At 36.2% G+C, this 25,864-nt stretch overlaps 4 protein-coding genes across 9 annotated transcripts in view; 1 reads left to right on the top strand and 3 right to left on the bottom strand.

Annotated features, from left to right (window-relative positions):
- The window catches only part of LOC107598422 (glutamate-rich WD repeat-containing protein 1-like), a 16,727-nt gene extending 2,458 nt beyond the window's left edge, over positions 1–14,269 (bottom strand). The window contains exons 1-7 of one of the 2 annotated variants that reach the window (XR_001610559.1): positions 14,003–14,269; positions 12,897–13,014; positions 12,623–12,782; positions 12,237–12,447; positions 11,660–11,802; positions 11,380–11,571; positions 10,167–10,572 (exon numbers count right to left, since the gene is read on the bottom strand). Coding sequence is in view for 1 of the 2 variants with exons in the window: in XM_016289749.1 (XP_016145235.1) it covers positions 10,264–10,572; positions 11,380–11,571; positions 11,660–11,802; positions 12,237–12,447; positions 12,623–12,782; positions 12,897–13,014; positions 14,003–14,216 (1,347 nt within the window). In the remaining variant the exon portion in view is untranslated. Of the gene's footprint in view, positions 1–10,001; positions 10,573–11,379; positions 11,572–11,659; positions 11,803–12,236; positions 12,448–12,622; positions 12,783–12,896; positions 13,015–14,002 lie in introns of those variants that run through there. The other variant, XM_016289749.1, reaches the window with a different exon arrangement.
- Positions 4,053–8,996, top strand: cdc42ep5 (CDC42 effector protein (Rho GTPase binding) 5). Of its 3 annotated transcripts, none has more exons than XM_016289750.1 (3): positions 4,053–4,249; positions 4,431–4,497; positions 7,010–8,996. In XM_016289750.1, exons 1-3 carry the CDS (start codon positions 4,068–4,070, stop codon positions 7,934–7,936), a joined length of 1,176 nt encoding a protein of 391 aa, XP_016145236.1. In that variant the 5' UTR covers positions 4,053–4,067; the 3' UTR covers positions 7,937–8,996. The 3 variants fall into 3 exon arrangements, with proteins under 3 accessions (XP_016145236.1, XP_016145238.1, XP_016145237.1); XM_016289752.1 differs by having other exon boundaries at positions 4,149–4,224; XM_016289751.1 differs by having other exon boundaries at positions 4,168–4,283.
- Positions 14,270–15,300: 1,031 nt separating the features above from the next.
- LOC107598425 (uncharacterized) lies at positions 15,301–18,482 on the bottom strand. Of its 2 annotated transcripts, none has more exons than XM_016289754.1 (5): positions 17,959–18,482; positions 17,658–17,770; positions 17,405–17,473; positions 16,484–16,615; positions 15,301–16,096 (listed from the first exon to the last, which is right to left on the bottom strand). In XM_016289754.1, the coding sequence occupies exons 1-5, from the start codon at positions 17,969–17,971 to the stop codon at positions 15,782–15,784; spliced, it is 642 nt and encodes a 213-aa protein (XP_016145240.1). In that variant the 5' UTR covers positions 17,972–18,482; the 3' UTR covers positions 15,301–15,781. The 2 variants fall into 2 exon arrangements, with proteins under 2 accessions (XP_016145240.1, XP_016145239.1); XM_016289753.1 differs by having other exon boundaries at positions 15,301–16,141; positions 17,959–18,478.
- A 777-nt stretch (positions 18,483–19,259) lies between these two features.
- The window catches only part of LOC107598420 (folliculin-like), a 9,004-nt gene continuing 2,399 nt past the window's right edge, over positions 19,260–25,864 (bottom strand). Inside the window, exons 2-13 of one of the 2 annotated variants that reach the window (XM_016289746.1) lie at positions 25,312–25,521; positions 25,058–25,204; positions 24,740–24,961; positions 24,460–24,626; positions 23,565–23,656; positions 23,226–23,389; positions 23,028–23,141; positions 21,890–21,943; positions 21,686–21,755; positions 21,032–21,157; positions 20,788–20,890; positions 19,260–19,938 (exon numbers count right to left, since the gene is read on the bottom strand). In XM_016289746.1, coding sequence (XP_016145232.1) covers positions 19,731–19,938; positions 20,788–20,890; positions 21,032–21,157; positions 21,686–21,755; positions 21,890–21,943; positions 23,028–23,141; positions 23,226–23,389; positions 23,565–23,656; positions 24,460–24,626; positions 24,740–24,961; positions 25,058–25,204; positions 25,312–25,521 — 1,677 coding nt within the window. In that variant the 3' untranslated portion in view covers positions 19,260–19,730. Of the gene's footprint in view, positions 19,939–20,787; positions 20,891–21,031; positions 21,158–21,685; positions 21,810–21,889; positions 21,944–23,027; positions 23,142–23,225; positions 23,390–23,564; positions 23,657–24,459; positions 24,627–24,739; positions 24,962–25,057; positions 25,205–25,311; positions 25,522–25,864 lie in introns of both variants that reach the window. The other variant, XM_016289747.1, reaches the window with a different exon arrangement.

Genomic DNA, 25,864 nt, shown 5'->3' with positions numbered 1-25,864 from the left:
CTAATTTGCATATTAAAGTGCTGTTGGGACAGCATGTTGAAAAAGATTTTCATAATAATATCCAATATTTCATAAGAAAATTGATATATAATTTGTTTTCCTATTCAATTCTTTTGTCTCCCAAAATGTATAATAAACATGCTTTTAGTCCTGGTGTCCTCTTCAGTGGACATGTATGAAATTATGTCCTGTTTCATAACAGAAGCTCATATTTTGATTTGAAACCCCATAATATTTTCCTGAGATGTTAATTTATGACAAACAATTTGAAAATGAATCAGATTTAAATTATAATTACAAAATATTATCATATTTCCATAAGGATGTACAATTTTATCACTAAATTATTGTCAGCCATTTTTAAAAACCAAGGAGAGAGAGTTGTCATGGAGAAACATCCAATCATTTGGTATCTCTGGAAAGCCCTGAATGTGCTCTGTACAGGACTCCAGACTTAAAACTGTGACATGTAACGTCTCAGAGAAATTCACTAAAATATAATGTCCACTACAGAAGGCAAAAACTCCATAGCTGGATCTCAGGAGGATATCTGTCATTATTTGTTTCTGTCCTGTTTTATTTATTCATTTATTTACTCCAATTTAAGGCCCTATATAACCCAGTAAATCATTCAAGAGGAAACTCGTTGGCCAGATGGGCTGGATTTGTCCAAGGCTGAATTGTAGCCCCAGTCCAGCCCTGTTCTCAACTATGTTATTAAAGATAAAACAGAATGATTTGATATACTATTTTACTTTATGCAATATGTGAATGTCCATAAATTGGTATTCTCATTTTATACAATGTATCTTTACATTGCATCTAATTTGCATATCAATGTGTTCTTGGGGCAAACCATAATGAAAAAATAAGCAGAATAATGGAAGAAATAACTTCTATAAGATACTTTTATATGAATATCTCATATTTCATAGGAATATTGATCTATAATTGTTTCCCCTATTGACTTTTTGTGTCTCCCCAAAATGCCTGATTAACATGCCATTTGTCCTGGTGTCCTCTACAGAAGACATATGAAAATGATGCCTTGTTTCGTAACAAAAAGTGATATTCCGATTTGAAACCCCATAGATGTTTATTTATGACAAATGATTTCAAAATGAGTCAGATTTAAAGGGGTGCTATTATGCGTTTTCCCTTTTTCAACTTTAGTTAGTCTGTAATGTTGCTGTTTGAGCATAAAAAAGATCTGCAAAGCTACAAAGCTCAAAATCCACTTCAAAAGGAGATATTTTATTGAACAGAAATCACTTTTCAAGAACTACAACGAACGACTCGTTTGGACTACAACGCATATTTTCCGGGATTTGTGACATCACAAATATCGACGAATGGGACGAGACCTGGTTGAGCTTCACTAGAGAAGGCAACGAGTGTTATCACTATGTCGGAGACATGCTAGCTTTCCCAAGGCAGACGAACTTAGAGTAGTTACAATCATCCGGGTTTAAATCGCGCTCAAATTGATTTGATATTAACGCAATATTTACACTGAAGCTGGCAGGTGGCTATGGTAAGGGGCATGACATTTCCCGACCAGGCGCCGAGTGCTGCCAATCACAACACACACTGGCCCAGCTAACCAATCACAGCACATTTCGTCTTTCAGAAGGCGGGCCTTCATTTGATACAGGAACTATTCGAGCCCTTCATGCCAGACTGGGATAGAGAGGTGTTGTAATAATGTAAAACATGTGAAAAATAATGTGTTTTTTCGAACAACCTAGTATGAGAGCCTGTTCTAGTACACCCCCAAAACAAAATCAAGACTTTGTAAAAGAGCACAATAGGACCCCTTTAAAAATATTGTATTTCCCTAAGAGTGCTCAAATTGATCATTCTGTCAATTTCAGTCATATTTAAATAACAAGTAGAAGCTATGGCATGTAAAGTCTCAGAGAAATTCACTAAAATAGAATGGCCTCTACAGAGGACAAAAGTCTATGCCTGCGGGTCCCAGGAGATGATGCTTTGTTCACCATATATAATTTGTTTTCCTATTCAATTCTTTTGTCTCCCAAAATGTATAATAAACATGCTTTTAGTCCTGGTGTCCTCTACAGTGGACATGTATGAAATGATGTCCTGTTTCATAACAGGAAGTCATATTTTGATTTGAAACCCCATAATATTTTCCTGAGATGTTAATTTATGACAAACAATTTGAAAATTAATCAGATTTAAATTATAATTACAAAATATTATCATATTTCCATAAGGATGTACAATTTTATCACTAAATTATTGTCAGCCATTTTTAAAAACCAAGGAGAGAGAGTTGTCATGGAGAAACATCCAATCATTTGGTATCTCTGGAAAGCCCTGAATGTGCTCTGTACAGGACTCCAGACTTAAAACTGTGACATGTAACGTCTCAGAGAAATTCACTAAAATATAATGTCCACTACAGAAGGCAAAAACTCCATAGCTGGATCTCAGGAGGATATCTGTCATTATTTGTTTCTGTCCTGTTTTATTTATTCATTTATTTACTCCAATTTAAGGCCCTATATAACCCAGTAAATCATTCAAGAGGAAACTCGTTGGCCAGATGGGCTGGATTTGTCCAAGGCTGAATTGTAGCCCCAGTCCAGCCCTGTTCTCAACTATGTTATTAAAGATAAAACAGAATGATTTGATATACTATTTTACTTTATGCAATATGTGCGTAAAATGTACATAATTTTATATTCCCATTCTATACAATGTATCTATAGGCTACACTGCATCTAATTTGCATATGAATGTGTTCTTCAGGCAAACCATAATGAAAAAAGAAGTGTTATAATGGGAGTAATAACTTGGCAACATTTTCATAAGAATATCTCATATTTCATAGGAATATTGATCTATAATTGTTTCCCCTATTGACTTTTTGTGTCTCCCCAAAATGCCTGATTAACATGCCATTTGTCCTGGTGTCCTCTACAGAAGACATATGAAAATGATGCCTTGTTTCGTAACAAAAAGTGATATTCCGATTTGAAACCCCATAGATGTTTATTTATGACAAATGATTTCAAAATGAGTCAGATTTAAAGGGGTGCTATTATGCGTTTTCCCTTTTTCAACTTTAGTTAGTCTGTAATGTTGCTGTTTGAGCATAAAAAAGATCTGCAAAGCTACAAAGCTCAAAATCCACTTCAAAAGGAGATATTTTATTGAACAGAAATCTCTTTTCAAGAACTACAACGAACGACTCGTTTGGACTACAACGCATATTTTCCGGGATTTGTGACATCACAAATATCGACGAATGGGACGAGACCTGGTTGAGCTTCACTAGAGAAGGCAACGAGTGTTATCACTATGTCGGAGACATGCTAGCTTTCCCAAGGCAGACGAACTTAGAGTAGTTACAATCATCCGGGTTTAAATCGCGCTCAAATTGATTTGATATTAAAGCAATATTTACACTGAAGCTGGCAGGTGGCTATGGTAAGGGGCATGACATTTCCCGACCAGGCGCCGAGTGCTGCCAATCACAACACACACTGGCCCAGCTAACCAATCACAGCACATTTCGTCTTTCAGAAGGCGGGCCTTCATTTGATACAGGAACTATTCGAGCCCTTCATGCCAGACTGGGATAGAGAGGTGTTGTAATAATGTAAAACATGTGAAAAATAATGTGTTTTTTCGAACAACCTAGTATGAGAGCCTGTTCTAGTACACCCCCAAAACAAAATCAAGACTTTGTAAAAGAGCACAATAGGACCCCTTTAAAAATATTGTATTTCCCTAAGAGTGCTCAAATTGATCATTCTGTCAATTTCAGTCATATTTAAATAACAAGTAGAAGCTATGGCATGTAAAGTCTCAGAGAAATTCACTAAAATAGAATGGCCTCTACAGAGGACAAAAGTCTATGCCTGCGGGTCCCAGGAGATGATGCTTTGTTCACCTTCAACCCTGATTACTCCTGAATTACCCGATTCTACACATGAGTGAGGTTGGACCGTGTCCACACAGTAATAAGACAATTCGTGTGAAATAATTTTGTTCTGATGGGAAAAGAATAAAACCCCATGTCAGTCAGTACTTTCATGACTGTTCAGTGTTTACAGCTTTTTGTCCCGGACAAAACTGACGTCACTTCCTTGCCCATCCCTAAAGGAAAAGAAAGAAAAGAAAAAGAAATATCGGAGAGAAGAGCGACGCCAGAAAAGTCAGTAAAAGAAGGAAAGCGAAAGAGATTGAAAGGTACATTTGGTTATAGAACAAACAGGTACAAGCTCACTGATAAGCACACAGTGATCAAAGTCAGTTTAATTCTGTCGTTTTGAAGGAAACCTATTGGATAACTCAGTTGGGCTCGTAACTTTTAGTGGCAGTTACTCCCACTTTAGGGACCTTCATTGCATTAAACTAGACTATTTGATAACAAATAGATTTTTGCTCTATTACAGCTTCACTGGACAGGAGGACGCATTCCTGGGCAAAAGGCAGGTCTTCTGCTTAAAATTAACATCACTGGTAAGAGTTACTTGGCTGCAATTAAACTAAGTTACTTCGTTTTCATCTAATGTGTATTATATTTGACATAAAAGTTGTTTTATAGTATTCATCACAGTTGAACTGGCCTCAGAATATCTGCTTTTATACTCGTAGTCAGTAGATCTGGTAAAGGCGTCTAGAACTGATTCCCTTTCCAACTGTTACAGCTGTTTTTGAATATAGCGACATTGCTTATTTCTTTCGTGTTAATAAGATTCTCAAATGACCCTAAAATGGATTTTTACCAGCAATAAAGGGTGAAACGCGCTAATTATGAAATGTTTATGTCGAATCATTTAAATTTATTAAAGTATGTAAAACTATTTAGTAAATAAATAGGCTATAATAAAGTAAGAAATTATCCCTGTGCTTTAAAATAATTTCCTGGGCTTCAGAAAACGGTCTGTTTCTGTCATAAATCTCAAAAGCACGTTTTAAAAAGACGTGGGCACGTTCATATTGTTTATCTGAGACTTTGCGTCTCGTCCTCGCGAGAAAGCTCGAGCAGTGTTGCCAACTTAGCAATTTTGTTGCTAGATTTAGCAACTTTTCACACTACCCTAGCAACCTTTTCTTCCAAAAGCACCTAGCAACAAATTTAGCTGTTTTTAAAATTTATTTGGCAACTTTTAGCAACTTTTGATAAGTGACTCAAACGAAAAAAGGGCACACATTTTCCATCTAAATCACACAAAATAAGGAAACCAACGATGCCTAGCAGTACACAATTCACACGAATTAAGTTATTGCTATTTGCAATTGTTTAATTTAATAATAATAATTGAATATTTGAATAATTGTTCATTTATGATACACCTTGTTAGTAGCTTGTACCTGTGATTATTGATCAGTTAGTACACTGTAAAAAAAAATATCTAGAAAAATGGAAAAGGTACTAGTTATTTTCCAGGACATTATCCGTTATCCATTATTCATTATCCATTGTAACCCGAAAACACAAAATGCTATGCGTAATTTCAAAAACGGTGAAAAATCAATATGGAAAATTCCTTCATATTAACATAGATTGTGTCCTATTTTTATACTAACTGCTAATACACTGCTTAAAACTATAATTGTTCAGAATGTGGTTTTACTAGTTTACTAGCTAATAAAAAAAACTTAAATTGTAATTGTTCAAAAATGTGTAAGTGTTCAATAATTCAATGTTGTATTTAAAAAAACAGTTATTTATATTTTAATATTATATTACGTTATATTATTTTATGAACAAATCTAAATCAACACATAAAATATTTGTTTCCTGAGATTTTATGTAATTTTGCGTCATAATTATGTAATAATGTCATCGTGCAATGACATCACAATGTCATTTAGCAACTTTTAGCAACAATTTGACCCGAAAATTAGTTGGCAACACTGAGCTCGAGGGAAGAATGCATTTAAGCACACGCTTCACATGCAAGTCCGAGCTTGGCTTTGGCGTCTGTCAGCTCCTCTTTTTCACAGCCTTTACGCAATCATAACTTTTTTCTTTTTTTTTTGTGCAACATAATGATTTCATACCTGACTGTGGATAAAACATGGAATTTACCGAGTAATATAATCACGTGTCTTATATCTCATATCTCCCTTAAAACTGAATCACACTGAATAAAAACTTGGATAAGGAAAGATATTTAAAAAATTTCATAACATAAAATGAACATTAAATATATCATCGTGCAATGACATCACAATGTCATTTAGCAACTTTTAGCAACAATTTGACCCGAAAATTAGTTGGCAACACTGAGCTCGAGGGAAGAATGCATTTAAGCACACGCTTCACATGCAAGTCCGAGCTTGGCTTTGGCGTCTGTCAGCTCCTCTTTTTCACAGCCTTTACGCAATCATAACTTTTTTCTTTTTTTTTTGTGCAACATAATGATTTCATACCTGACTGTGGATAAAACATGGAATTTACCGAGTAATATAATCACGTGTCTTATATCTCCCTTAAAACTGAATCACACTGAATAAAAACTTGGATAAGGAAAGATATTTAAAAAATGTCATAACATAAAATGAACATTAAATATAATAAAATGTAGTCTTATTGTAACTAACAATCAATCACATTTTATTTGTATAATACATTTAAAAACAAATGAAGAGTTCAGATGCAAAAGCCTCTAAATGCCATCTGAAATTTTCATCTAAAATGAGCATTTTTATCAGGCTCCTATATTTATGTTCAGTTATTTCATTTTAATATCACAGAAAAGGACCTATACATTGCCATTAAAGTAAAATTACTGAACCTTCGCATAGGAGCCAGATAAAAATACAAAGTTTAGATGAAAATTTCAGATGGCACTTAGAGGCTTTTGCATCTGAACTCTTCAAATGTTTACATACAAGGACCATACAAAAAACAAGCAATATTAAATAATAATTAACAAATTATAATGTAATATAATGGTTAGTTATAAACCATTTTATTGCACTTTAAATGTTTATTACATCTTTTCTTCATCTGACTTTGCAGTTTCGTTCCTCAATTGCTACCATGCCTCTCCAAAAATCATCTTCTCGAACCCCTCGTCTGGATCCCACCATGATCTCTGCCCCCCTGGGTGATTTCCGTCACACCATGCACATTGGTCGTGGTGGAGACGCTTTTGGTGACACCTCCTTCCTGTCCAGCCATGGCCCCTCTAGTCCTAATCCCAAGTCTGTGCAACCAGACGTGGAAGCCACTGTAGAGACCACAGACAATCAGATGAACCATAACAATGAATTTGAATACGCAGTAGATACCGGTCCGAATGAGCTCCAGCATTCCGATTCAGTTTCTTCCTTTGACCTCGACTTGGATTTAGGGCCTTCGATTTTAGGAGATGTCCTGGGAGTGATGGACGGTCTGACGATGGGTTTTCACGAAGACAGTGAAGAGGTGTTTAGTTCCAGCAAGAGCACAAGAGATGTGATGATGTCACCAAGGAGTGCTGCCAATGAGTTGAGCGAGAGGATGAGAATGGAAAGTATGACCAAAGAGGTGAGCCAACGAGAAGAGCAACTCAACGAAGTCAATGGAGTGAAATCAAAAGGGCTCAGGCCCAAAGTGCGATTCAGCGACAAACGTGATGAGATCATCGGGCGACAGGAGATAATCGAAGGGCTAGATGTGGAAGTTGAAGAAGAAATGGGCTTGAGACCAAATAAGGAGATGCAAGAGATTAGTGGGAGAATGGCTTACGACAAAGACCCAAGACAAGCAGAGGTGGTTAATCGGAGGGAGGACAACTCTCCAAGCCTCTCTTCCTCAGTGAGCTCAGAATATGAGGGAGTCTCACCATTGGACCAGAGGAGAGAAGACCAGCATCTTTCAGAAACAGATTCAGAGGAGGAGGGTGCCAACGGACAACAAGGATACACTTTTGAGGACGAATTCGATGATGAGATTGGCCTATAAGAGGACATATTGAGCGATTTGAGGACCAAAAATTAGTCACTGGCATATGGATCATGACATGAACAGAATTATTCTTAAAAAAGAAAAAACATCCATACAGGGAGAGTTAATGAAAATTTCATCTTGAGGTAATAACTGGACAATTTGGAACTTTCTTTTCCAAGTTTACAATGGTGTTTGCTCATTTTTGGAACTATTTTATGAAAGTAAGACAATGTTACAGTTTTGTTTTTTATTGGATTTTATAACTACAAATTTTGAAAGTCTCCCATGTACAGTGTGATGTCTTACAAAGAATAACCTATGAACAAACATATTCATACATTTCCCACGGTCTCAACTATATAATGTTGAGCAGTAAATGTTCAGTTTTTCCAATTCATAACTCCGTTAAAGGGCACTTTGCCTTCTTCAGTTAACTGGAAACAGCTTTAATCTTGATGGAGAGTGAATACCTAAAGTTCATACAGAATGGAACAAAAAGGTGATGTTTAGATTATGGTTATCTACAGTGCCTTACATGAAGATGTTTTCCAATGTTTCCAATGTTAGTTTCACTGAAAAGCCAATGATGAAGCTTTTCTTTTTGTGCGAAGATGCAAGGTTGCTGAATGCATTCACAAATGCTGGAATTTTCTCCTGGGAGTTTTCATTACATATACATTCATATCTTAAAATGGAAGAAGCAATCAGATTGTGTATTGTTGTTGATGTACTCATTTAAAAAGTGCAACAATGAAATGCACGTAATAGTTACACACTACAAAATAGTCTTAAAGCTAAACAGCCGCAAACTGCATAGCTTTTAAACTGTGAATGAAAATAATCTAGTCGATCATTTGACTGTAGCACTCGACTAGCTTCATAAAGAGAAGCATGAAAAGCTTTAGGCTGGATTCGTTTTAAAAGCAGTTGCTTTTATCTTGCTTTCCCAGTTGTTTGATTTGAATACTAAAGAATATATAACAGACAATCAGTGAGTTTACACTTAAATCATGCTGCCAATTGAAGTAATGTAGATTGGGCTAGACCAAAATGTGTAATTAAAAGTTTTATTAAACTATCTGTGGCATTTTGCATTCTTTGAATGTGCTGAAGGGAGGCAAATTAATTTCTGTAAGTATGCTATTTTTATTGATATATTTTTTTATTTTAAAGTCAAGTAAATAAATGAATACTATCTTGTAACTCCCTCTCATGTTATTTGAATTGCATCAGTGTGGGATCATTTTGCCTTAAGATATTTCCATGAAGGTTAGCTGGATTGATAGATTTATGGATGGAAAGATAAATAAATAAAAATAGCTTAGTTTAGTTCCAAGACTTTTCAGAATAACTCTAAATGTTATACATTTTTGTATATGCGGTTCACTATCTACAAATGCCACATACATGACTACAAGTCCAGAGTTATTATTACAGCACCGGCTAAAGTTGAAAAAGGTAAAAAAAAAAAAAAAGTAAAAAAGGTAACAATTGCTGGAAGTGGAATTGAATATTTACAAAAATGTCCCAAAAAATTGGCCAGAAATGTAAACAAGTTCTTTCTTCATACTTAAACTGGAGGGCATCCTTCCATATTAAAACCGTTTCCTCTTTCCAGCAAGAGACACTGAACTCATCTCAGTCTTGAAGGCAAATTCAGAGCACTCAATGCATAAAAACCCAAACTTTTTTTCAATATAACCTGGTAAAATCATGGTTTCATCATGATTTTATCTAGGCTTAGCAAATTTCCTTCAGTAAAGTTGTCAACTGAAAACAGTTTGTCTAAGGCAAAATGTAGACTGAATTGTTGAATTGTCAATTATTTTACATGAAGAAATAAGGACTAACAAAACACTTTTCTGTTTATTATAATGTGTGTGAAGGCTACTATGGTTTTGACCCATAAAACCAGCAGTCTGCCTTTAGCTTTAAACTGAAAGACTAAAAATAATCTGTTATGTCCATTAAGAAGTCCTAATCTTTTTTTTTTTGTACTGAACGGATACCCAAGGAAAAGTGGCTCTTCGGTAAATATGCTCGTGTTATAAATAATGTTAATACACAACCAACAGACTTGTGGATGATTTAGAACATTTTAACGAGTACAAATTAGTAATTCATCATACAATTACATTATTTCTGCCTCAAGAAGTTGAAATATTGGTTCCGGAAGGGATGGAAAAATGACAGAAATACATACGAGTCATGCATACCTAGATGTTCCATTCATCCATCTATGTACAAATTCTACACATGCACATTCTTTCTGCCTGAAACTGTCCAGTCTCTCGTTCTCTCTTCCCACTCACTGACTCACTCACACAGACACACGCACACAGTTAAACAGAAATAGTTCTGAAGATGTTGAATCCCGACAGCGCGGTGGAAATGAGAAGTCCAGGAATCTGCGGGTGCCAGTGGAGCTCCTTCACTTCTTTCTGGCCCTGGTGAAGGAACAGTAGCTGTGGTGGTAGCTGTTTTAAGCCCCCTGCCTGTTCTCCCATGTCACATGACTCCACTGACAGATCCCATTGGCTAATAACATCATCAGCTCCAGAAGCAGCAAACACGCTGGAGTCAACAGGGTTCCACTCCACTGACGTCACAGGAGCACTGTGCTGCTTAAAACTGGCCACTGGATGTCCAGACTGAAAAAAAGAAACATGATCACTTTGTCTGAATGTGAATGTGATCACTTTAAACAATAAACAAAAATAAGTAACATACAGATAACATAAAACACTGTACAAAAGTTTGGGGTCAGTAGGTTTTTTTGTATTTATACCTTTAATTAGCAAGAACACATTAAACTGATTAAAAGTGACAGTAAAGACATTTATAATATTATAAAACATATCCATTTAAAAAATGCTGTTCTTTATAACTTTCTATTCAAAGAATCACAGAAACATACAGCCGTTTCCTCAAAAATATTAAGCAGCAAAAAAAAAAAGTTTTCTTCATTGATAAAATCAACATATTTGAATGATTTCTGAAAACTCATGTGACACTGAAGACTAATGCCTGCTGAAAATGACATTTAAATTACATGTTAAAATATAAATTTTTTACTTTTGTAATAATATTTCAGAATATTACTTTTTTAGTGTATACTGATCAAATAAATGCAGCCTTGGTGAGACTTCTTTCAATAACATAACATCTTACAGAGTCCAAACTTTTAAACGGTAGTGTACATTAATTCTAAAAATAATTAATAAATAAACTACTCGTAGAATTATTTTTGATTTTCGCTTTATAGCACGTTTTAAAAGTACTGTAGTTTGCAAGTAGGTTGTTCTAAACGCCCTGGAAGAATTTACCTGACAAACAGACATGCAACAAATGTGGCCTTAATTGCTTCTGTCTCTTCATGTAACCTCAGACTGACTTGTTTCACTTTGGTAATGTTTTAGTTGGAAAAAAAACATTAATATTTGTTTCCTCTTGCTCACCTGGAACTGCCTTAAATCCCAGACTTTCAGAAGGCCATCATCTCCTCCAGACAAAATAAAAGGTTCAGTCCGGTTCCAGCTTATAACATTGATGTCTGAAGAATGAGCCTCATTGGCTGACAGCATGGAATTAGGTGGTGCCCTTATGTCCCAAATGCGAATGGACTGATCCACTGAGCAGGATGCAAAAACCTGGAGGTGAGAGAGAAGCACTAATTTACCCATTATATCCACTTGTAAAAAATATTTTAATATTATCATTCTCTTTTGACTGACATACTGAGGCTTCAGTAGGTGACCACTGCAGGTCCTCAACAGACTTGCTGTGTGAGCTGAAAGGCCTTTGGTCAACTTTCCAAGTCCCACCCTCCTGTGGCTCCCAGACGTGAATGTTCTTCTTGCAGTCGCCGCTTACCAGGCGTCCTAAAGTAGGTAAACATGAAATGATTTGAGACTTAGTCAGTAGTCCCATTAATCTATTTGTATGGAGGCAAGACCCTGATCTGTCCATTATATATATTTTTAACATAAGAGTGTATGACCATTTTTAACTTGAATGTGCAAGGCTTCCTTTGTCATCCGCTTCTAGTTATTTTAGCTGTACAAAAACAGTCCATTATGTTGCTTGATATTGCAAACTGGTATTTGATATTATTATATTATTTTCATTTATTATCATAATCATGAACATACTTGTTTGTAATGCAAATAGTTTTACCGTTTACTGCACTTTGTGGTTCTTCTAGTTATTTACTATAGCAGCAAATGAATCAGTACTTCCGCACATTCACAGAAAATAGCTTACTCCTGCTTTGAAAAATAAGGTGGATATTAATATTACAATCCATATTACTCACCTGGTACCTTGGGTGACCAATCAATGGCAAATCCTTCTGACATGTGACCAGAAAAACTGAAAAGAGGAGTGGCTTCCTTCTGTTGCTTGATGAAGGCCGACATCGCTGACGAACTGTGCACAGCCTCAAGCTGAGTTCGGAGGTCAAAAATCTCCACCTGTCCTTTATCTGACCAGAGCGCAGCCAATGTCTGTTCACCTCGCCGGGTGACCTGTTCAAATAAAAACATCATAACTTTAGATGATGATTAAGAAAATTAAACTGGATTACATGTTTAATTATTACATACCGCTGATATTTATTATTACAATTATCATTGAAGCTGTAAAATTATAATTAAAACTCTAAAAGTCTGACAGAGTAAATATTAAAGTAACTAGACTTACTCGGACTCTGTTGATCCCACCATAATGTGGCATCATGGCCAGCTCCAACTGTGGTTTCTTCTCCTCGTCCTCATCTTCATCACTTTCTTCATCACTGCTTTCATTTCCATCTTTATCTTTGTCAGTTTCATGAAGATTGTGCATGCGCATGACAATAAGCCTGGATAGAGATGAAAATGTCATCATCTTTGGAAGCCAGGCATCATAAAGGTATTAGATGTTTGTTGCAGAATGATAAAAGTAGCAAGCTCTGACAGCATTCGTGTCAGTTTACCTGTTGCTTAAGGCGGTGTCCGCCTGTGTACCTGCACACAGCACCATAGAGAGAGGAAACTGCTCCCGCCCTTCTCCTTCACCATCACACACCACATCAAAACTCAGACACGGGGCACCTGCAGAGGGAAAGAGAAGTTTACTTATCATGAAATTAATTTCAGAAGATAGCAGGGATCAGAATAGAAACATCTGGTTATTAACACACAAGTTTTTCTGTTATGATTAAAATGAAAGACATTTTCAAAACAGTTAAAAAATACATTCACTCATTTAAAACAGAAAGAAAAAACAGAATTAAAGAAAGAAAAACAATTATTATGCACAATGAATAAGTTGGATGAAGAACTAAGAACAATTTATTTATTTTGTTACATTTTTTATTGAGCACAAGAATTCATGCTCATTATTTTGTGTAAACAATAGTAAAAAGTACTATTCATGACAATACTGTTTGTTTTACTGCCTTTTATGTTCGTTGTTGATCATTTATTTTACTTTGCAACTTTTGTACTGTACTACTGTATTACAGCAACGAGAATCATCATTAAAATAATGGAAAAAGTAAAATGTCAAAATGCATTACAGTAAAGAGAATTGGTAAACTGCCCTAAACAATACCACAACATATAATATTAACAATTATTATTATTATTATTATTCATTTAGTTATTATTGCACTGCAAAAACGCAGCCTACATTTAGGATCGCTAAGATATTGATACATTCAGGACAATTAAAAAATGCATAATTTGTATCAATATGTATCAAATGTATCAATAATCCTGACATTTTAATTTTCAATGATGATACACATATGAAATTCATTTCGAGTGACATGGCCAGACATTTCTTAGCAAAGATGTATTTAAAATATATATATAATAATAATAATAATAATAATAATAAAAGAAAGAAAGAAAAAATGTAGTGGCAGTGATTATACTAACACATATCCAAACAAACATGTTATTGACATGGTACTTTATTAACTTGGTAAACCTATGTTACCCCCTCGCAAACACGAGTAAACCACAGCTAGCCATATATCCACCAGACCACGCAAGTTTGTGTTTAGTAATCGGGCACGATGTTTGGCAGACTGACCGGTCTGGCATTCGTGATACAGGCGGTAAGCGGAGCGGTCCATCTCGAGCTCTTCTCCCGGCTGAAGCGGCTGCAGACCGGGGACATAAACTTTCTCTTCTCCGTCCCCGTTCCGTCCTTCTCCCTCCATATCATCCTGGTCGCTTCCACTCGCCTCCATGTCCTCAAACTCATCATCCTCCTGAGGAAACGTGTCTTCACCGGCCGCGGACATTTTGAGAGAGCGGAGGGCTTCCGCTTCACGTCACGTGGTTTAAAGCGCACCCTGAGCCCTGTACAGAGTTGGAAAGCTCCATAGACTGTATAAAAACAGGAAAACTCCCAAGTCACCGAACGGGAATTTTTGTCCCAAAGAGAATGTTTTACAGAAATCCTTCTCACTTTTTTATGTTAACAATACATAAATTGATGATGACATAATTAACAATACTTCTAAAGCATTTTTATTCTTAGTTCATGTTAGTTGCAGCATTTACTAATATTGAAATCTTAAGTTTTATCTGTTAATATTTAATGGACAGTTGTTTTTAACTAACTTTAATAAAGACTATTGAATGTTGTAACAGATGTCTTGCTCATTGTTAGTTAATGCGTTTACATTACCTTGTGTGGCATTACCTCTTGGTTTAGGGAGGTTTTCCAAGATGTGTGCTGGTTTGCGTGGGGTTTGGCTCAGTTGAGCAAAATCCAAACAAAATTTCTGGCATTAACGGTAAAATCCTGCAACGTTATGAACAATATCCTTCAACAATATGTAGCTAAAATCAAAGAGCTAAAACTCAAAAGTTTTTAATTTCCTGGTTATCAAGGTAAATAAAAAAAAATAATAAAAAATGTAATTCATTGCCTGTTGACTGGGTAATTGTGTTTTTATGTGTGTTTTCGAGACATGCCAGCTGCAGGCTATATTGTGGTAGAACAGCAAAATTGTGTGAACAAAAGGTCTCTGTGGTGCCCTGTTGTTTGTGCCATCATCTGCACGTCTCTCCATCCAGCTGATACTAGAGAAAGTCCTCATACACACACTCTGACAAACAAGAGTATAGTCAGTTCATACAAACACTGAATTCATTTTAAGAAGATTTTATTTATATATAAAAATCCACACTTAAAAACAGACATCATATGTACACCAAAAACAGAAAGATTGTTAAACTCATTTGAGTAAAAAACTGCTTGTAGTAACCTTCTCTAAGGCAAGACAACAATACTTGTAAACATGACTTATGTAACCCTTTTGTAAATGTCTTAAGCTTAAGCTGGTTCCTACGCTACAGTATTATTTAATATGGCTTGAATTTACTGTAGTAGCCTATATGAGCGTAGTTGTTTCCTCTTGAACACCGAGTAATAAGTGGAGACTTTTGGCTTCATGTATTCTTTACTTTTTCACTACATTCAATGTTAAAACATTCAGTCAACAGGTTAAACCTGAATTATCATGACACATAATTCACTGTATAAGATCATAGAAACACTGGATAAGTGATAGAAACAATCAGTGCAAAGACATGATGCAGAAAAAACATCATACACGTACATGAAAGAGAACATCATATTGGCCATGTGTCTGTTACCAAAACATCCCTTTTCTCCAACAGGTGGATCCATAACTGCATCTAGAAATCATGAACCATATTCAGAGAGCAACTTCTCTCTGAAATCTCATACAAATGCTAATCAATGTAAAACAAAAAATAATTACAGTAGCTGTACTTTCAAAGTGACGCCTCATTTTGGCCAAGTTTTGTGGCATATTTAAAACAGATTTCTCAGCTTTCACCAGATCAGACTTGATGTTATCCATAGAAAAGAAAAAGTCCAGTGAGAGCAACCTGGGAAAAGTGACTCTCTATAGCCATTAGTCGGACCTTGGTCAAGCTGTCTTTTACCTGTCTCTCCTTCTTTCTCAGGCTGCTGCTCATCCACAGGTTTGTGGTTCTCCACATTCTGTTCCTCCTCTGAAGGTGGATTTTCTTGATTTTCTTCACTTGGTGTGGGGAAGATGCAGTGATGCTCTCCAAAAGCACAATCCAAATCGAGCCATCGTGTGAAGAGGGATGAGGTGAAGGAGAGAAGACCTTCAGGCGATGACTGAACAGATGGGAAAGCAGAGATATCTGGACGATCTGGAATTTTCTGTTTACAAAAAGATCGAAAAAACACTAACCACAAGAGATAAATCTAACAAAACCTACAATTAAGAATGAAAAATGTGTTGATACAACATCTGGGAAAACAGTATAGCAGCAAGAAGTATGGTATGAACAAAGCTTGTTACAAACATTTTATACACTCTTAGAAAAAAAAGGTACAAAAGCTGTCACTGGGGTACTTTAAAATGAACCATTTATGTACACTTCAAGTACTGATATGTACCTTTAATGTTGTAATATACACACTTAAATGGTAAATAAGGTACAAAAGTGTAACTTTTGACAGCTTTTGTCCCTTTTTTTCTGAGAGTGTATGACAATGTACCTCTTTTGCTATGTTGTCCAGTGTGAGAATCAGCTCGCTGATGAACCTGTATTTGAGGTGGACTCGACTGAGGTGCTGGAGGAGCTGAATCCAGGAATTAGACAGGAACGCAGCAGCACTGAACACACAGCACTAATGTCACACAGAGAGAGAGAGACACACAAGACCGATGTAATTTTAAAGTTTAGCTACTAGGAGAAAATTAGTTACTAAACCTTTTGTATTTGGGTCGATGGCTGAGATGATAAACCAGAAGAAAATCTAGTTAAATTACATGTTCAATTACACGTAATTACAAGTTCTTAGAAATGCAATCTATCTAATCTTGTTGCTGTCATCTGGGAAAAAGGTTTGTTCCATATTTAATGTCATGTCAGTTTGTTTAACCATCAGTTCCAACCATAGAATATTTAAATACTTTCTTTGCACCATGAATTCAAAAGAGCGTATATGATTTAATCATTATTGTCAAACTGTTTGTCAAACATCATGAATATCAAGCTTTCTTTACGATTAAATATGTTTTTAATAATAATAATAATAATACAAATCAGAATGACATCTAAAGAGGTCCAAAATCTGAATGCTGGTAACAGGCTGACTTTTATTCTGCAAACAAATGATTTAAAACAATATTACTTTGCTGTTTTTTTTAAAGAAAAGTTCATGTCTACTACTTATGTCAACATTTCTTTTTTTCAAGAATTGTATTTATTTATTGACTTATTTACAATCTCCCAATAGTTAGTAGGCCCCATAAAATACAAAAATCTAATTTAATTAAAACACGCTCATTAAGTTTATAAAATGTACTGTCTGTAACCGAGCTGCACCTGCACGTATAATGTATTTATGAATAACTTCAATTGGATCAGAAGAAAGAGCATCACACCACCGACCCGCTGAACTTGTCAGTCTTACCGGCTCATTGCACAGCGCGCTGTCGTTGAAATAGTGAGACACGACGTAGTTCTTTGGAAACACTTGTGGCTGCAACAGATATATATTACAATGTCAAATTTTACAGCCTTCAATAAAGACGAGCTATTTATTTTAAGATGCACAGGCTTCTCACACGTTACCAAAACTGCAAAACAACAATAAGGTCAGTACAAAAATTACACGGGACAGATACATGCGATCGTGAAGTTCTAAAAAAAAAATTGAAACTCACGAATCCGGACGTTATTTCGATGTGTATAGAGTCTTGCAGATTTCTGATCGTCGTCTTCATAAAATCATTGCACCCACTTCCTTGAACAGTCAATATTGATAGAAGTAACAGCACTGAAAGGCAAAGGTAAACAATGTGGGTTCAGAGCATTAAAAGCCCTAACACTTTCAACACACCCACGCGGTTTGTTCTCTTTATGTCGCAAACACCACACACACACACACACACACACACTCCCAAATACAGCCATTTAATCATCAATTGATGGACCTTCGTCAGTGCTGCACGCGTATCACGTTACCTGTTGGTGACATGCTTCTACCGGCCAATGTGGGCCATATTCCCCATGTTCTTCTTAACCAAGTCGTTTTGCACGACAGATTGCTGCAGAAAGGTTATGGAAGAATCTCAGCCTCAGTGGCTTTCCCAGCTGCTTCTTTCAGAAACTACTAACCAAGGTGTCCTTTTCCTCTCACTGTTGCACTTTCTCCTTGATCCCACAGCTGCTTTCCATTCTGACCCTCTGGCTCAATCCCAGTCAGACATTTGGAAATTTCCAGTCTTCTGGTGGAAAAATTCTGATGGACAACAAGATATTCTTCTGTTTCCAGTGATTTTAGTTTCCTGTTTCTTTCACTCCAATTTTCCTTCTTCCTTTTCAATCAGTTTATTTTGAAGCTTTAAATTCCAGCTGGCATGCAAGTGAGCAAGACACTTGATCTGTTGTAGGCTACTTCTGAAGGAGCAAACAGTGTGGAGGCAGTTTGCTCACGGAAAGTGAAAGTCCTGGCAGTTCAGTCTCTCTCCACGCTCTCTTTAAAGCTCCCCACCCCTTTACCTCATTAGACGGCATACACCCCCCCTCTTCTTCCTCTCTTTATCAGTACTCTATGCACGGCCTGTCCCAGGCTTAGTCTTAGTCATGCACTCTGGCAGTCTGTTTTTAATTCCCCCTCCCCACTCAGCTATCCGTGTCTGTTGCTTCCTCAAGCCCACAGTTTATCAGGTGAATGATGACTTAAGCATGTGGGCTTTCATGACTGTAATGAAAGGAGGTTATAATTCATCAGTCATTGTCAAGCATGTGATGCCTATAAAATGAGGAGGATTCCACCATGCTGTCATTTAAATAGATAACGCAGTCAGTTTGTGGTGCAGTAGGTTCAAATACGGTCACATGAGAGATTTCATCAAAGATACATTGTTCTTAGTGCATAATGTGTGCGTATGACTTTTTAAAAACATTTTTGTATTGAGAAAAAATGTTGAAGTGTAGTAAACTAATTTGGTGTAGCTATATGATGAATAAAAAATTCCTTACGTAAGAGCTGCTTATGGTGGAGGTACATGTTAGCACAGTATTTATTGCATAGTTTGTAGCACATTGAAACAAGCTGTAAAAAAACTTTTATGGGTTTAAGAGGATTTCTACATAATCCAGAAACACTCCCATAACAGCAATTCATGGAAGATCTGTCAAAAAACTATTTCTTCGCTACCAGATGATCCTGATAGTGGTCAGTAGCTGGCATAATCACATTGTTGTATTTAATTACAGTACTTAATTAAAAAAAAAATTTACAAACAGCAGACAGACTTTATTTAGCATGTGTGAGATTAAAGTAAAAACCATTTATTTAAAATAAGTTATCAAATAAGGATAAATAAAATTACAAATTCGCTCTCAGACAAGTCAGATGAAAAAAAAATGTGATGATGAATTATAATAGGCATATAACAGGCAAGCCTCAAACAGTATCACGCCAACTGATACTCTGCCTAGTTCCCATGAAGTCAATGGACCATGTCCTCTAATAGACACATAGTGAAAAGACAGAAAATGGACATGTCCAGTCATGACGGTAAAACAACATTCCATTTAAATGCACATGTGTAAGTAAAAGTTTTTGAGGCTCCAATCACAATGATAGCTTTTACTTTCTCTCTGTATCATGCAGAAAAACACATTCTCAGGCCAGGCCCCCTTTTCCCGTAATTGACACACACACACGCACCCACACATTCCTTTCATCTAACTCTAGCAATGAGTCCATTGTCCCGTTTCTCTCTCTCTTACTGGCTCAGAGTTCTCTCTCCACCTCTGACTGCTGTCATTAGATGGCTCTTGTAGAGCTTGCTGAGTCCTGTCATCCAAAACTTAAGAAGACGCACATTGTCCTCTTCCCCGGGCCCCGTGGCCCCCAGCAGGGCTAAAACCTTCTGAGTGTCCTCTTTACCTCTGCCATCCACCTTGGAGAACTTAAACAACACTTTTACTTTGCTGTAACAGAAAGAACAAGAAGATCATGTGAGAGGAAGCACAGAGGGTTAGCAAAGAAACAATAAACAGACAAGACAAAAACAGGACAAAGAGGAAATTGGAGAGAACTGAGTAAGTGATTAAGAGAGGAGAAAGAAGAATAACGGGAAACAGGCAAAGTATTTAACTTTATGACTGCTACATGACTTTCCTAAACTGTCTGAAATAAATATAATAGCACATTCCAGAAATTCAGTATATTTTGGCGTCTCGTTACATTACTAGATTTTGGACTGTGCATCCTCAGATATCTTAAACGCTAATAAAATTATACATCATTTTGACACAATATTTTACATTTATATTCTATTCATTGTAGTACAAACTATGTTTAAATAATTTTAACTACCAAAAATGTATTATTTATCAGTGTTCCTAGAGTCCCAAATTTGTAACAGTGTTGCAAAAATGGCTAACATCATGCACAATAAATAAGAACAGAATATAAAACAGTTCATATAATATTTTTCATATAATAATCTTCTGAGGGTTGATGGTCAGCATTTCCTGAAGGTTAAAAAATAACATTACTTCTAATTAAAATACGTTTTCGGGTCCTGGATTTTGAATTTTTGAATTTTGTGCCCATTTGTGGAAAGCGCCTTATATGATCACTGTAACAATAGTTCACATTTTATTCAGCATAGTTTTAATTTTATAATACCATTCAAAAATATTTTTTTAAGAAATGAATACTTCTATTCAGCAAGGATGCGTTAAATTAATCAAAAGAGACAGTAAAGACATTTACAATGTTACAAAAGGGGTCTATTTAAGATTTTCTATTCCAAAGACAAAATGCAAATTTACTTCATCCACTCTTCTTTCAGACAGAGCAAGCAGAGAGAGACCACCTCCACCGACAAATTCCCATTAGAAAGAGCCACTTCGATCTTATTCAACAGAGTTGGACCTGAGAGAAAGACAAACCATGAGAAAGGCACATTAAGGAAGAATTCACTGTGTATAAATGCAAAATTCAATAAACAGTGTGTGTTTGAATAGCGGTATAAATCTTTAGTCTATACTACAGAGTTTTGTTTCCATGCGTTACCTTTATCTGTTGGCTGTGTGTTTGCACTGCTAATGTTGAACTGATAAAGTGAGAGAATGTCATCATCCGAAACAGGATTTACACAACCGCGCTCAACATTATGTACATCCACCAGCATGGAAAACTCTGGAAGATAGATCGAGAAAGAGAGAAAAAGAGGGAGAGGGGTTACACTATGTATATACACAATGAGTGTTGAACTTTGAGATGAACCTGACAATGAGTTATGAAACAATTTCACAGTTTAGAAAGAAAACAGTCACACAGAAGTTGCGAAATAAGATGTAAATCACATTCTGACAAAGACCACCCCAAAACACTTTGGGGCCTCTGTTAAATCTATGCGTTTGTCTCGTCATGTTATAAAAACAATATGTTCCCTTGAATTGCTGAATAAAGATTATGAGATTACTGCTGTCATTTCTAAGTGTGACTGATTTAAGTGTCAATGTTAGAATATGTTTGACCCGAAGCAATCTCAGCTACAGCAGCGCCACAAGGATGGGATCAGAATACAATAAGTTAATGGGTTCAAATCTCTCAGGGCTTGGATCTTATAGATTCCTTTTTAATGTGGTGTAGACATATGTTAAATGAACTAGCTCTGTCAAGTAAAAATACACAAAAGAGGGTTTGCAGTGAAATAAAAGATACCTGAAGAGCTAACATGGGCTGGGATTGGTACATCTGGGCTAAGGCCGAGGAAGTTGCATCGATATGCTTCCTCATAGTGAGGACTGTACGAAACTGCTCGGACACATCCAACTGGAAGCAAAGCCTGTAGAATGGACAGAAATGAGGGTCAGAATTGAATTAGCAAGACTTTCAGCATCTACTTTAAACATATCGATATGCTTCCTCATAGTGAGGACTGTACGAAACTGCTCGGACACATCCAACTGGAAGCAAAGCCTGTGGAATGGACAGAAATGAGGGTCAGAATTGAATTAGCAAGACTTTCAGCATCTACTTTAAACATGCACTACCAGTCAAAAGATTAGACACATCCACTCATTCTTTATTACTAGTTCACATTTTTGAATAATAGCATCATCAAAACTAAATAGAAAAAAAAAATTCTTCTAAGTTCTTCTAAAATGCACCTCTGCACACGAGATGGATCCTGGTCTGGCTTATTCAGTAAAGAATGTATTATATTATATTATTACAAAGAGTACATGTGTGTAACATTTTGTTTAACATAAAAATACAAATTTAAATAATACATTTTAATACAAAAACCCCCCCATTAAATATTTATTAAATTGTATGTAAAAAAATGAACAACTTTTTAATTAATATGTAAACAAAATGTATATTTTTCTACAAAACAATTTTCGCCCAAGCATTTAAGCACAGGCTTAATCAAACTCTTCTGAAGATCAGGAGAAACAAATTCAGTCAAGTTTGTCCAAACTTTTGACTTGTAGTTCGTAACACAGATGTGCTTTTATGGTCTACTTTAAACATACACTACCAGTCAAAAGATTAGACACATCCACTCATTCTTTATTACTAGTTCACATTTTTGAATAATAGCATCATCAAAACTAAATAGAAAAAAAAATTCTTCTAAGTTCTTCTAAAATGCACCTCTGCACACGAGATGGATCCTGGTCTGGCTTATTCAGTAAAGAATGTATTATATTATATTATTACAAAGAGTACATGTGTGTAACATTTTGTTTAACATAAAAATACAAATTTAAATAATACATTTTAATACAAAAAAACCCCCATTAAATATTTATTAAATTGTATGTAAACAAAATTAACAACTTTTTTAATTAATATGTAAACAAAATGTATATTTTTCTACAAAACAATTTTCGCCCAAGCATTTAAGCACAGGCTTAATCAAACTCTTCTGAAGATCAGGAGAAACAAATTCAGTCAAGTTTGTCCAAACTTTTGACTTGTAGTTCGTAACACAGATGTGCTTTTATGCTGTAGACCCGCATCATGGAAATATTGCATGCATAGGTATTTAGCTGACCTTCAGCACATTGAAAGCTGACTGGATAAGACCAGGGTCTGCACCTCTCCATATGACTTGATTTCCCATGAGGACATGCCATGTCAGCTGTCGGAAATCATTGGCACCCAGGACCTGTCATTAATCAGATATAGCATTGTCAGATTTATATTTTTTAAACAAAATCTGCTGTTTGTAACAGAGTAAACATTTATTTACTTGTCTTAAATGTCTCAGTGATTTGAACTTTGGCCCAAGAAGGTCTTCTTGTCTTCCATCATCAAATTGAAAATCTTTGGAATGCACACTCTCTGATTGGCTGGGCTGTGGGTTAGACCCACCCCCTTCAGCACCCTCCCAACCACTCATCTCTTCCTCTTGCTCTGTTTAACAGTTGGGAAATCAATTTGTTAGCAGACACAATAATTAAAATATTCCCACTGAATCAATAGTATCTCATGACTAAAAATCTAGCTGTATGCATAAAATAAAATTTTAGCACATTTTAACACAACAAAATGTAAATCTTAATTATTTTACTCATTGCATTCATTTTACCAGTTTGTCTTTCAATGAGAACGAGCGTGTCTTCTGTGGGTGCCCCCTCTAAAAGTTTCTCGGTCAACCGACTGCCACAAGCTTTCAGCAACCTAAAATAAAGATAATTAACAAGGTGAGAGGAAGTATAATGATTTAAAAAAAGTAGCTAGGCCTATACTGTATGTGCGTTTGCTTTGGTGTTTGCCAAGAAAAGTATCACTAGTACTATTGCTCAAAGTTGAGACAAAGTCACAATTATGAGATATAAGGTTTTCAATTGTGAGATATAAATATCAATTATGAGAAATAGTCACAATTTTGATAAAAGTTGTACGTGAGAAATAAAGTCACAATTGCGAGATAGTCACAATATAAGTTACAAAGTCATAATATGAGTTATAAAGTTATATTAATGAGAAATATAAATGCAATTATGAGAAATATAGTCACAACTGTCTCAAGGTCACACCACTGCACAAGGTCGCAATTGTGAGATATAAAGTGCCATTTTTGAGAAATACAGTTGCAAATGTGAGATATAAAGTTCCAACTGAGACAAAGTAGAAATTGTGAGATTTAGTCACAATTATGAGATCAAGTTGCAAAATATGAAAAATAAAGTCACCAATGTGAGATATAGTTTCCATTGTGAGATATAAAGTTGCGATCGTGAGATAGTCACAGTATAAGTTCTAAAATTATCATATGCATTATAAAGTCACATTCATGAGAAATAAAGTCGCAATTTTGAGATATAAAGTCACAATTATGAGAAATAAGGTCACAACTGTGAGATAACAAATTGCAGTTATTAGAAATAAAGTCACACTGTAAGATACAAAGTCACAATATGAGTTAAAACATCAAAAATGATCAGAATACTGCTTTTTTTTTTTTACTGTGTTTTACATACCAGCTGAATGAGGAGTGCAGACTAGCCCACAGGTTGGGGTGCTGGGTTAGGGATGTGAGTGAGCGGGCTGCATTGCCGCTGCGCTGGTGAGGGAACACTGCCGGAGAGAAGGCACTGTTCATACGCACAGCCCTCTGAGGACACACACACTGCTCATTGTCAAACACCTGCAAGGCAATAAACAGGGCAAACCGTAATATTTTCAACACTACAAGGAAGTACATTCCACCAAGAGGTACTCTGTCAATCACGGTACTAAAGTGGTGCTGCAGTCCAGTACCTTGAGTGCTGTGTCCTGTAGACTCTGAATGGTTTGCCGCAGGTGGCGCAACAGGAATGGCCAGGAGTTGATGAGGTAGATCCTGTCCATGGCTACCACAACAATGCTGTACCAGCGCTGGAAGCCCCGTGCCAGGCTGTCTTTGATGAAAAACGTATGAGAAAATACAAATCCGTGCTGTTCATCTCCAAAAAAGATGGGCCCCTCTCGACCAGGACAAACCTGCAATAGCAGATAATGCATAACATTTTAATGCATTTTTAATCAAGTTTAGATGAATTTACTAATACATAAATTAAAACATAAATGTTTGCATACCTCACAGCTGAGGCTGCGCACACAGGCTTGTCGCACCACACTGAAGAGCTGTGGCTGGCGTGGATGTTGGTGGCTCAAATAGCGGATTCCCGTCTCACTGTCCACACTTACAAAGCCTGGGTGAGACGCAGGTAGGGAGCGACAGCCCTGGAGAGAGAAAGACATATATTAGATAAGACATTAAAGAGAATAACTCCTTGGATTTCGGATTTAAACATACATTTGGGATATGACAAGATTACTCTCTCACTTACTTCACACATGTCAGCTCTCTGTGTGGCAGAGCTGTTGGCTCTCATGGTGAGCCCTTCACCCTCTCTGTCCGCCTCTCGGTCCCTGTCACCAGGAATGGCTGAACCAGGCTGCGGAGGAGACGGGGATGGAGGGTGGAGGGCCTCTGTACAGAATAGCGTCCGCGGGCCATGGAGCTCACAGAAGTGGCAAAGGGCAACTAAAGCGTTCATCTGGAGGTAATTAAAAGGTTATATGAGAATATGTGAGTTTATCGCACATTTTTTTTACATTTCAGAAGAATGAGGGTGAGATTTAGAAATGGTTTATAAACCAGAACAGGCATTCAATGCATAATGCTAAACAAACTTAAGGGAGATTAGAGTTGACTCTGGCAGTAATTATTACTCGTATGAACTGTTAACTAGTCAATTTTAATATTTTGGGCTACTTTGTTTCCAAACTCTACAGTTTTATTCATATCTATGTTCTGAAGGTATTTACAGAGGGGTTTGTTCATTTAACATTTGACTGATTTATATAAAATTTTATTCCTAAAAATATGGTTCGTTCCCC

Source organism: Sinocyclocheilus grahami, unplaced genomic scaffold (assembly GCF_001515645.1).
Source record: "Sinocyclocheilus grahami isolate Dianchi unplaced genomic scaffold, SAMN03320097.WGS_v1.1 scaffold251.1, whole genome shotgun sequence".
NCBI classification, from domain to species: domain Eukaryota; kingdom Metazoa; phylum Chordata; class Actinopteri; order Cypriniformes; family Cyprinidae; genus Sinocyclocheilus; species Sinocyclocheilus grahami.
Note: the sequence above shows the minus strand (reverse complement) of the source record. Positions and strands in the feature narration are given on the sequence as shown.

Bases quoted from the DNA above. Each gene is read 5' to 3' on its own strand.
- LOC107598425 (XM_016289753.1), bottom strand. The intron at 17,474-17,657 runs GTGAGTTTCAAT...TATCTGTTGCAG, and splicing joins TCGAAATAACGTCCGGATTC to CCACAAGTGTTTCCAAAGAA. The intron at 16,142-16,483 runs GTACATTGTCAT...TTTTGTAAACAG, and splicing joins TGGACAACATAGCAAAAGAG to AAAATTCCAGATCGTCCAGA.
- cdc42ep5 (XM_016289750.1), top strand. From the start codon at position 4,068: ATGACTGTTCAGTGTTTACAGCTTTTTGTCCCGGACAAAACTGACGTC. The intron at 4,250-4,430 runs GTACAAGCTCAC...GCTCTATTACAG, and splicing joins TTTGGTTATAGAACAAACAG to CTTCACTGGACAGGAGGACG. The intron at 4,498-7,009 runs GTAAGAGTTACT...CTGACTTTGCAG, and splicing joins GCTTAAAATTAACATCACTG to TTTCGTTCCTCAATTGCTAC.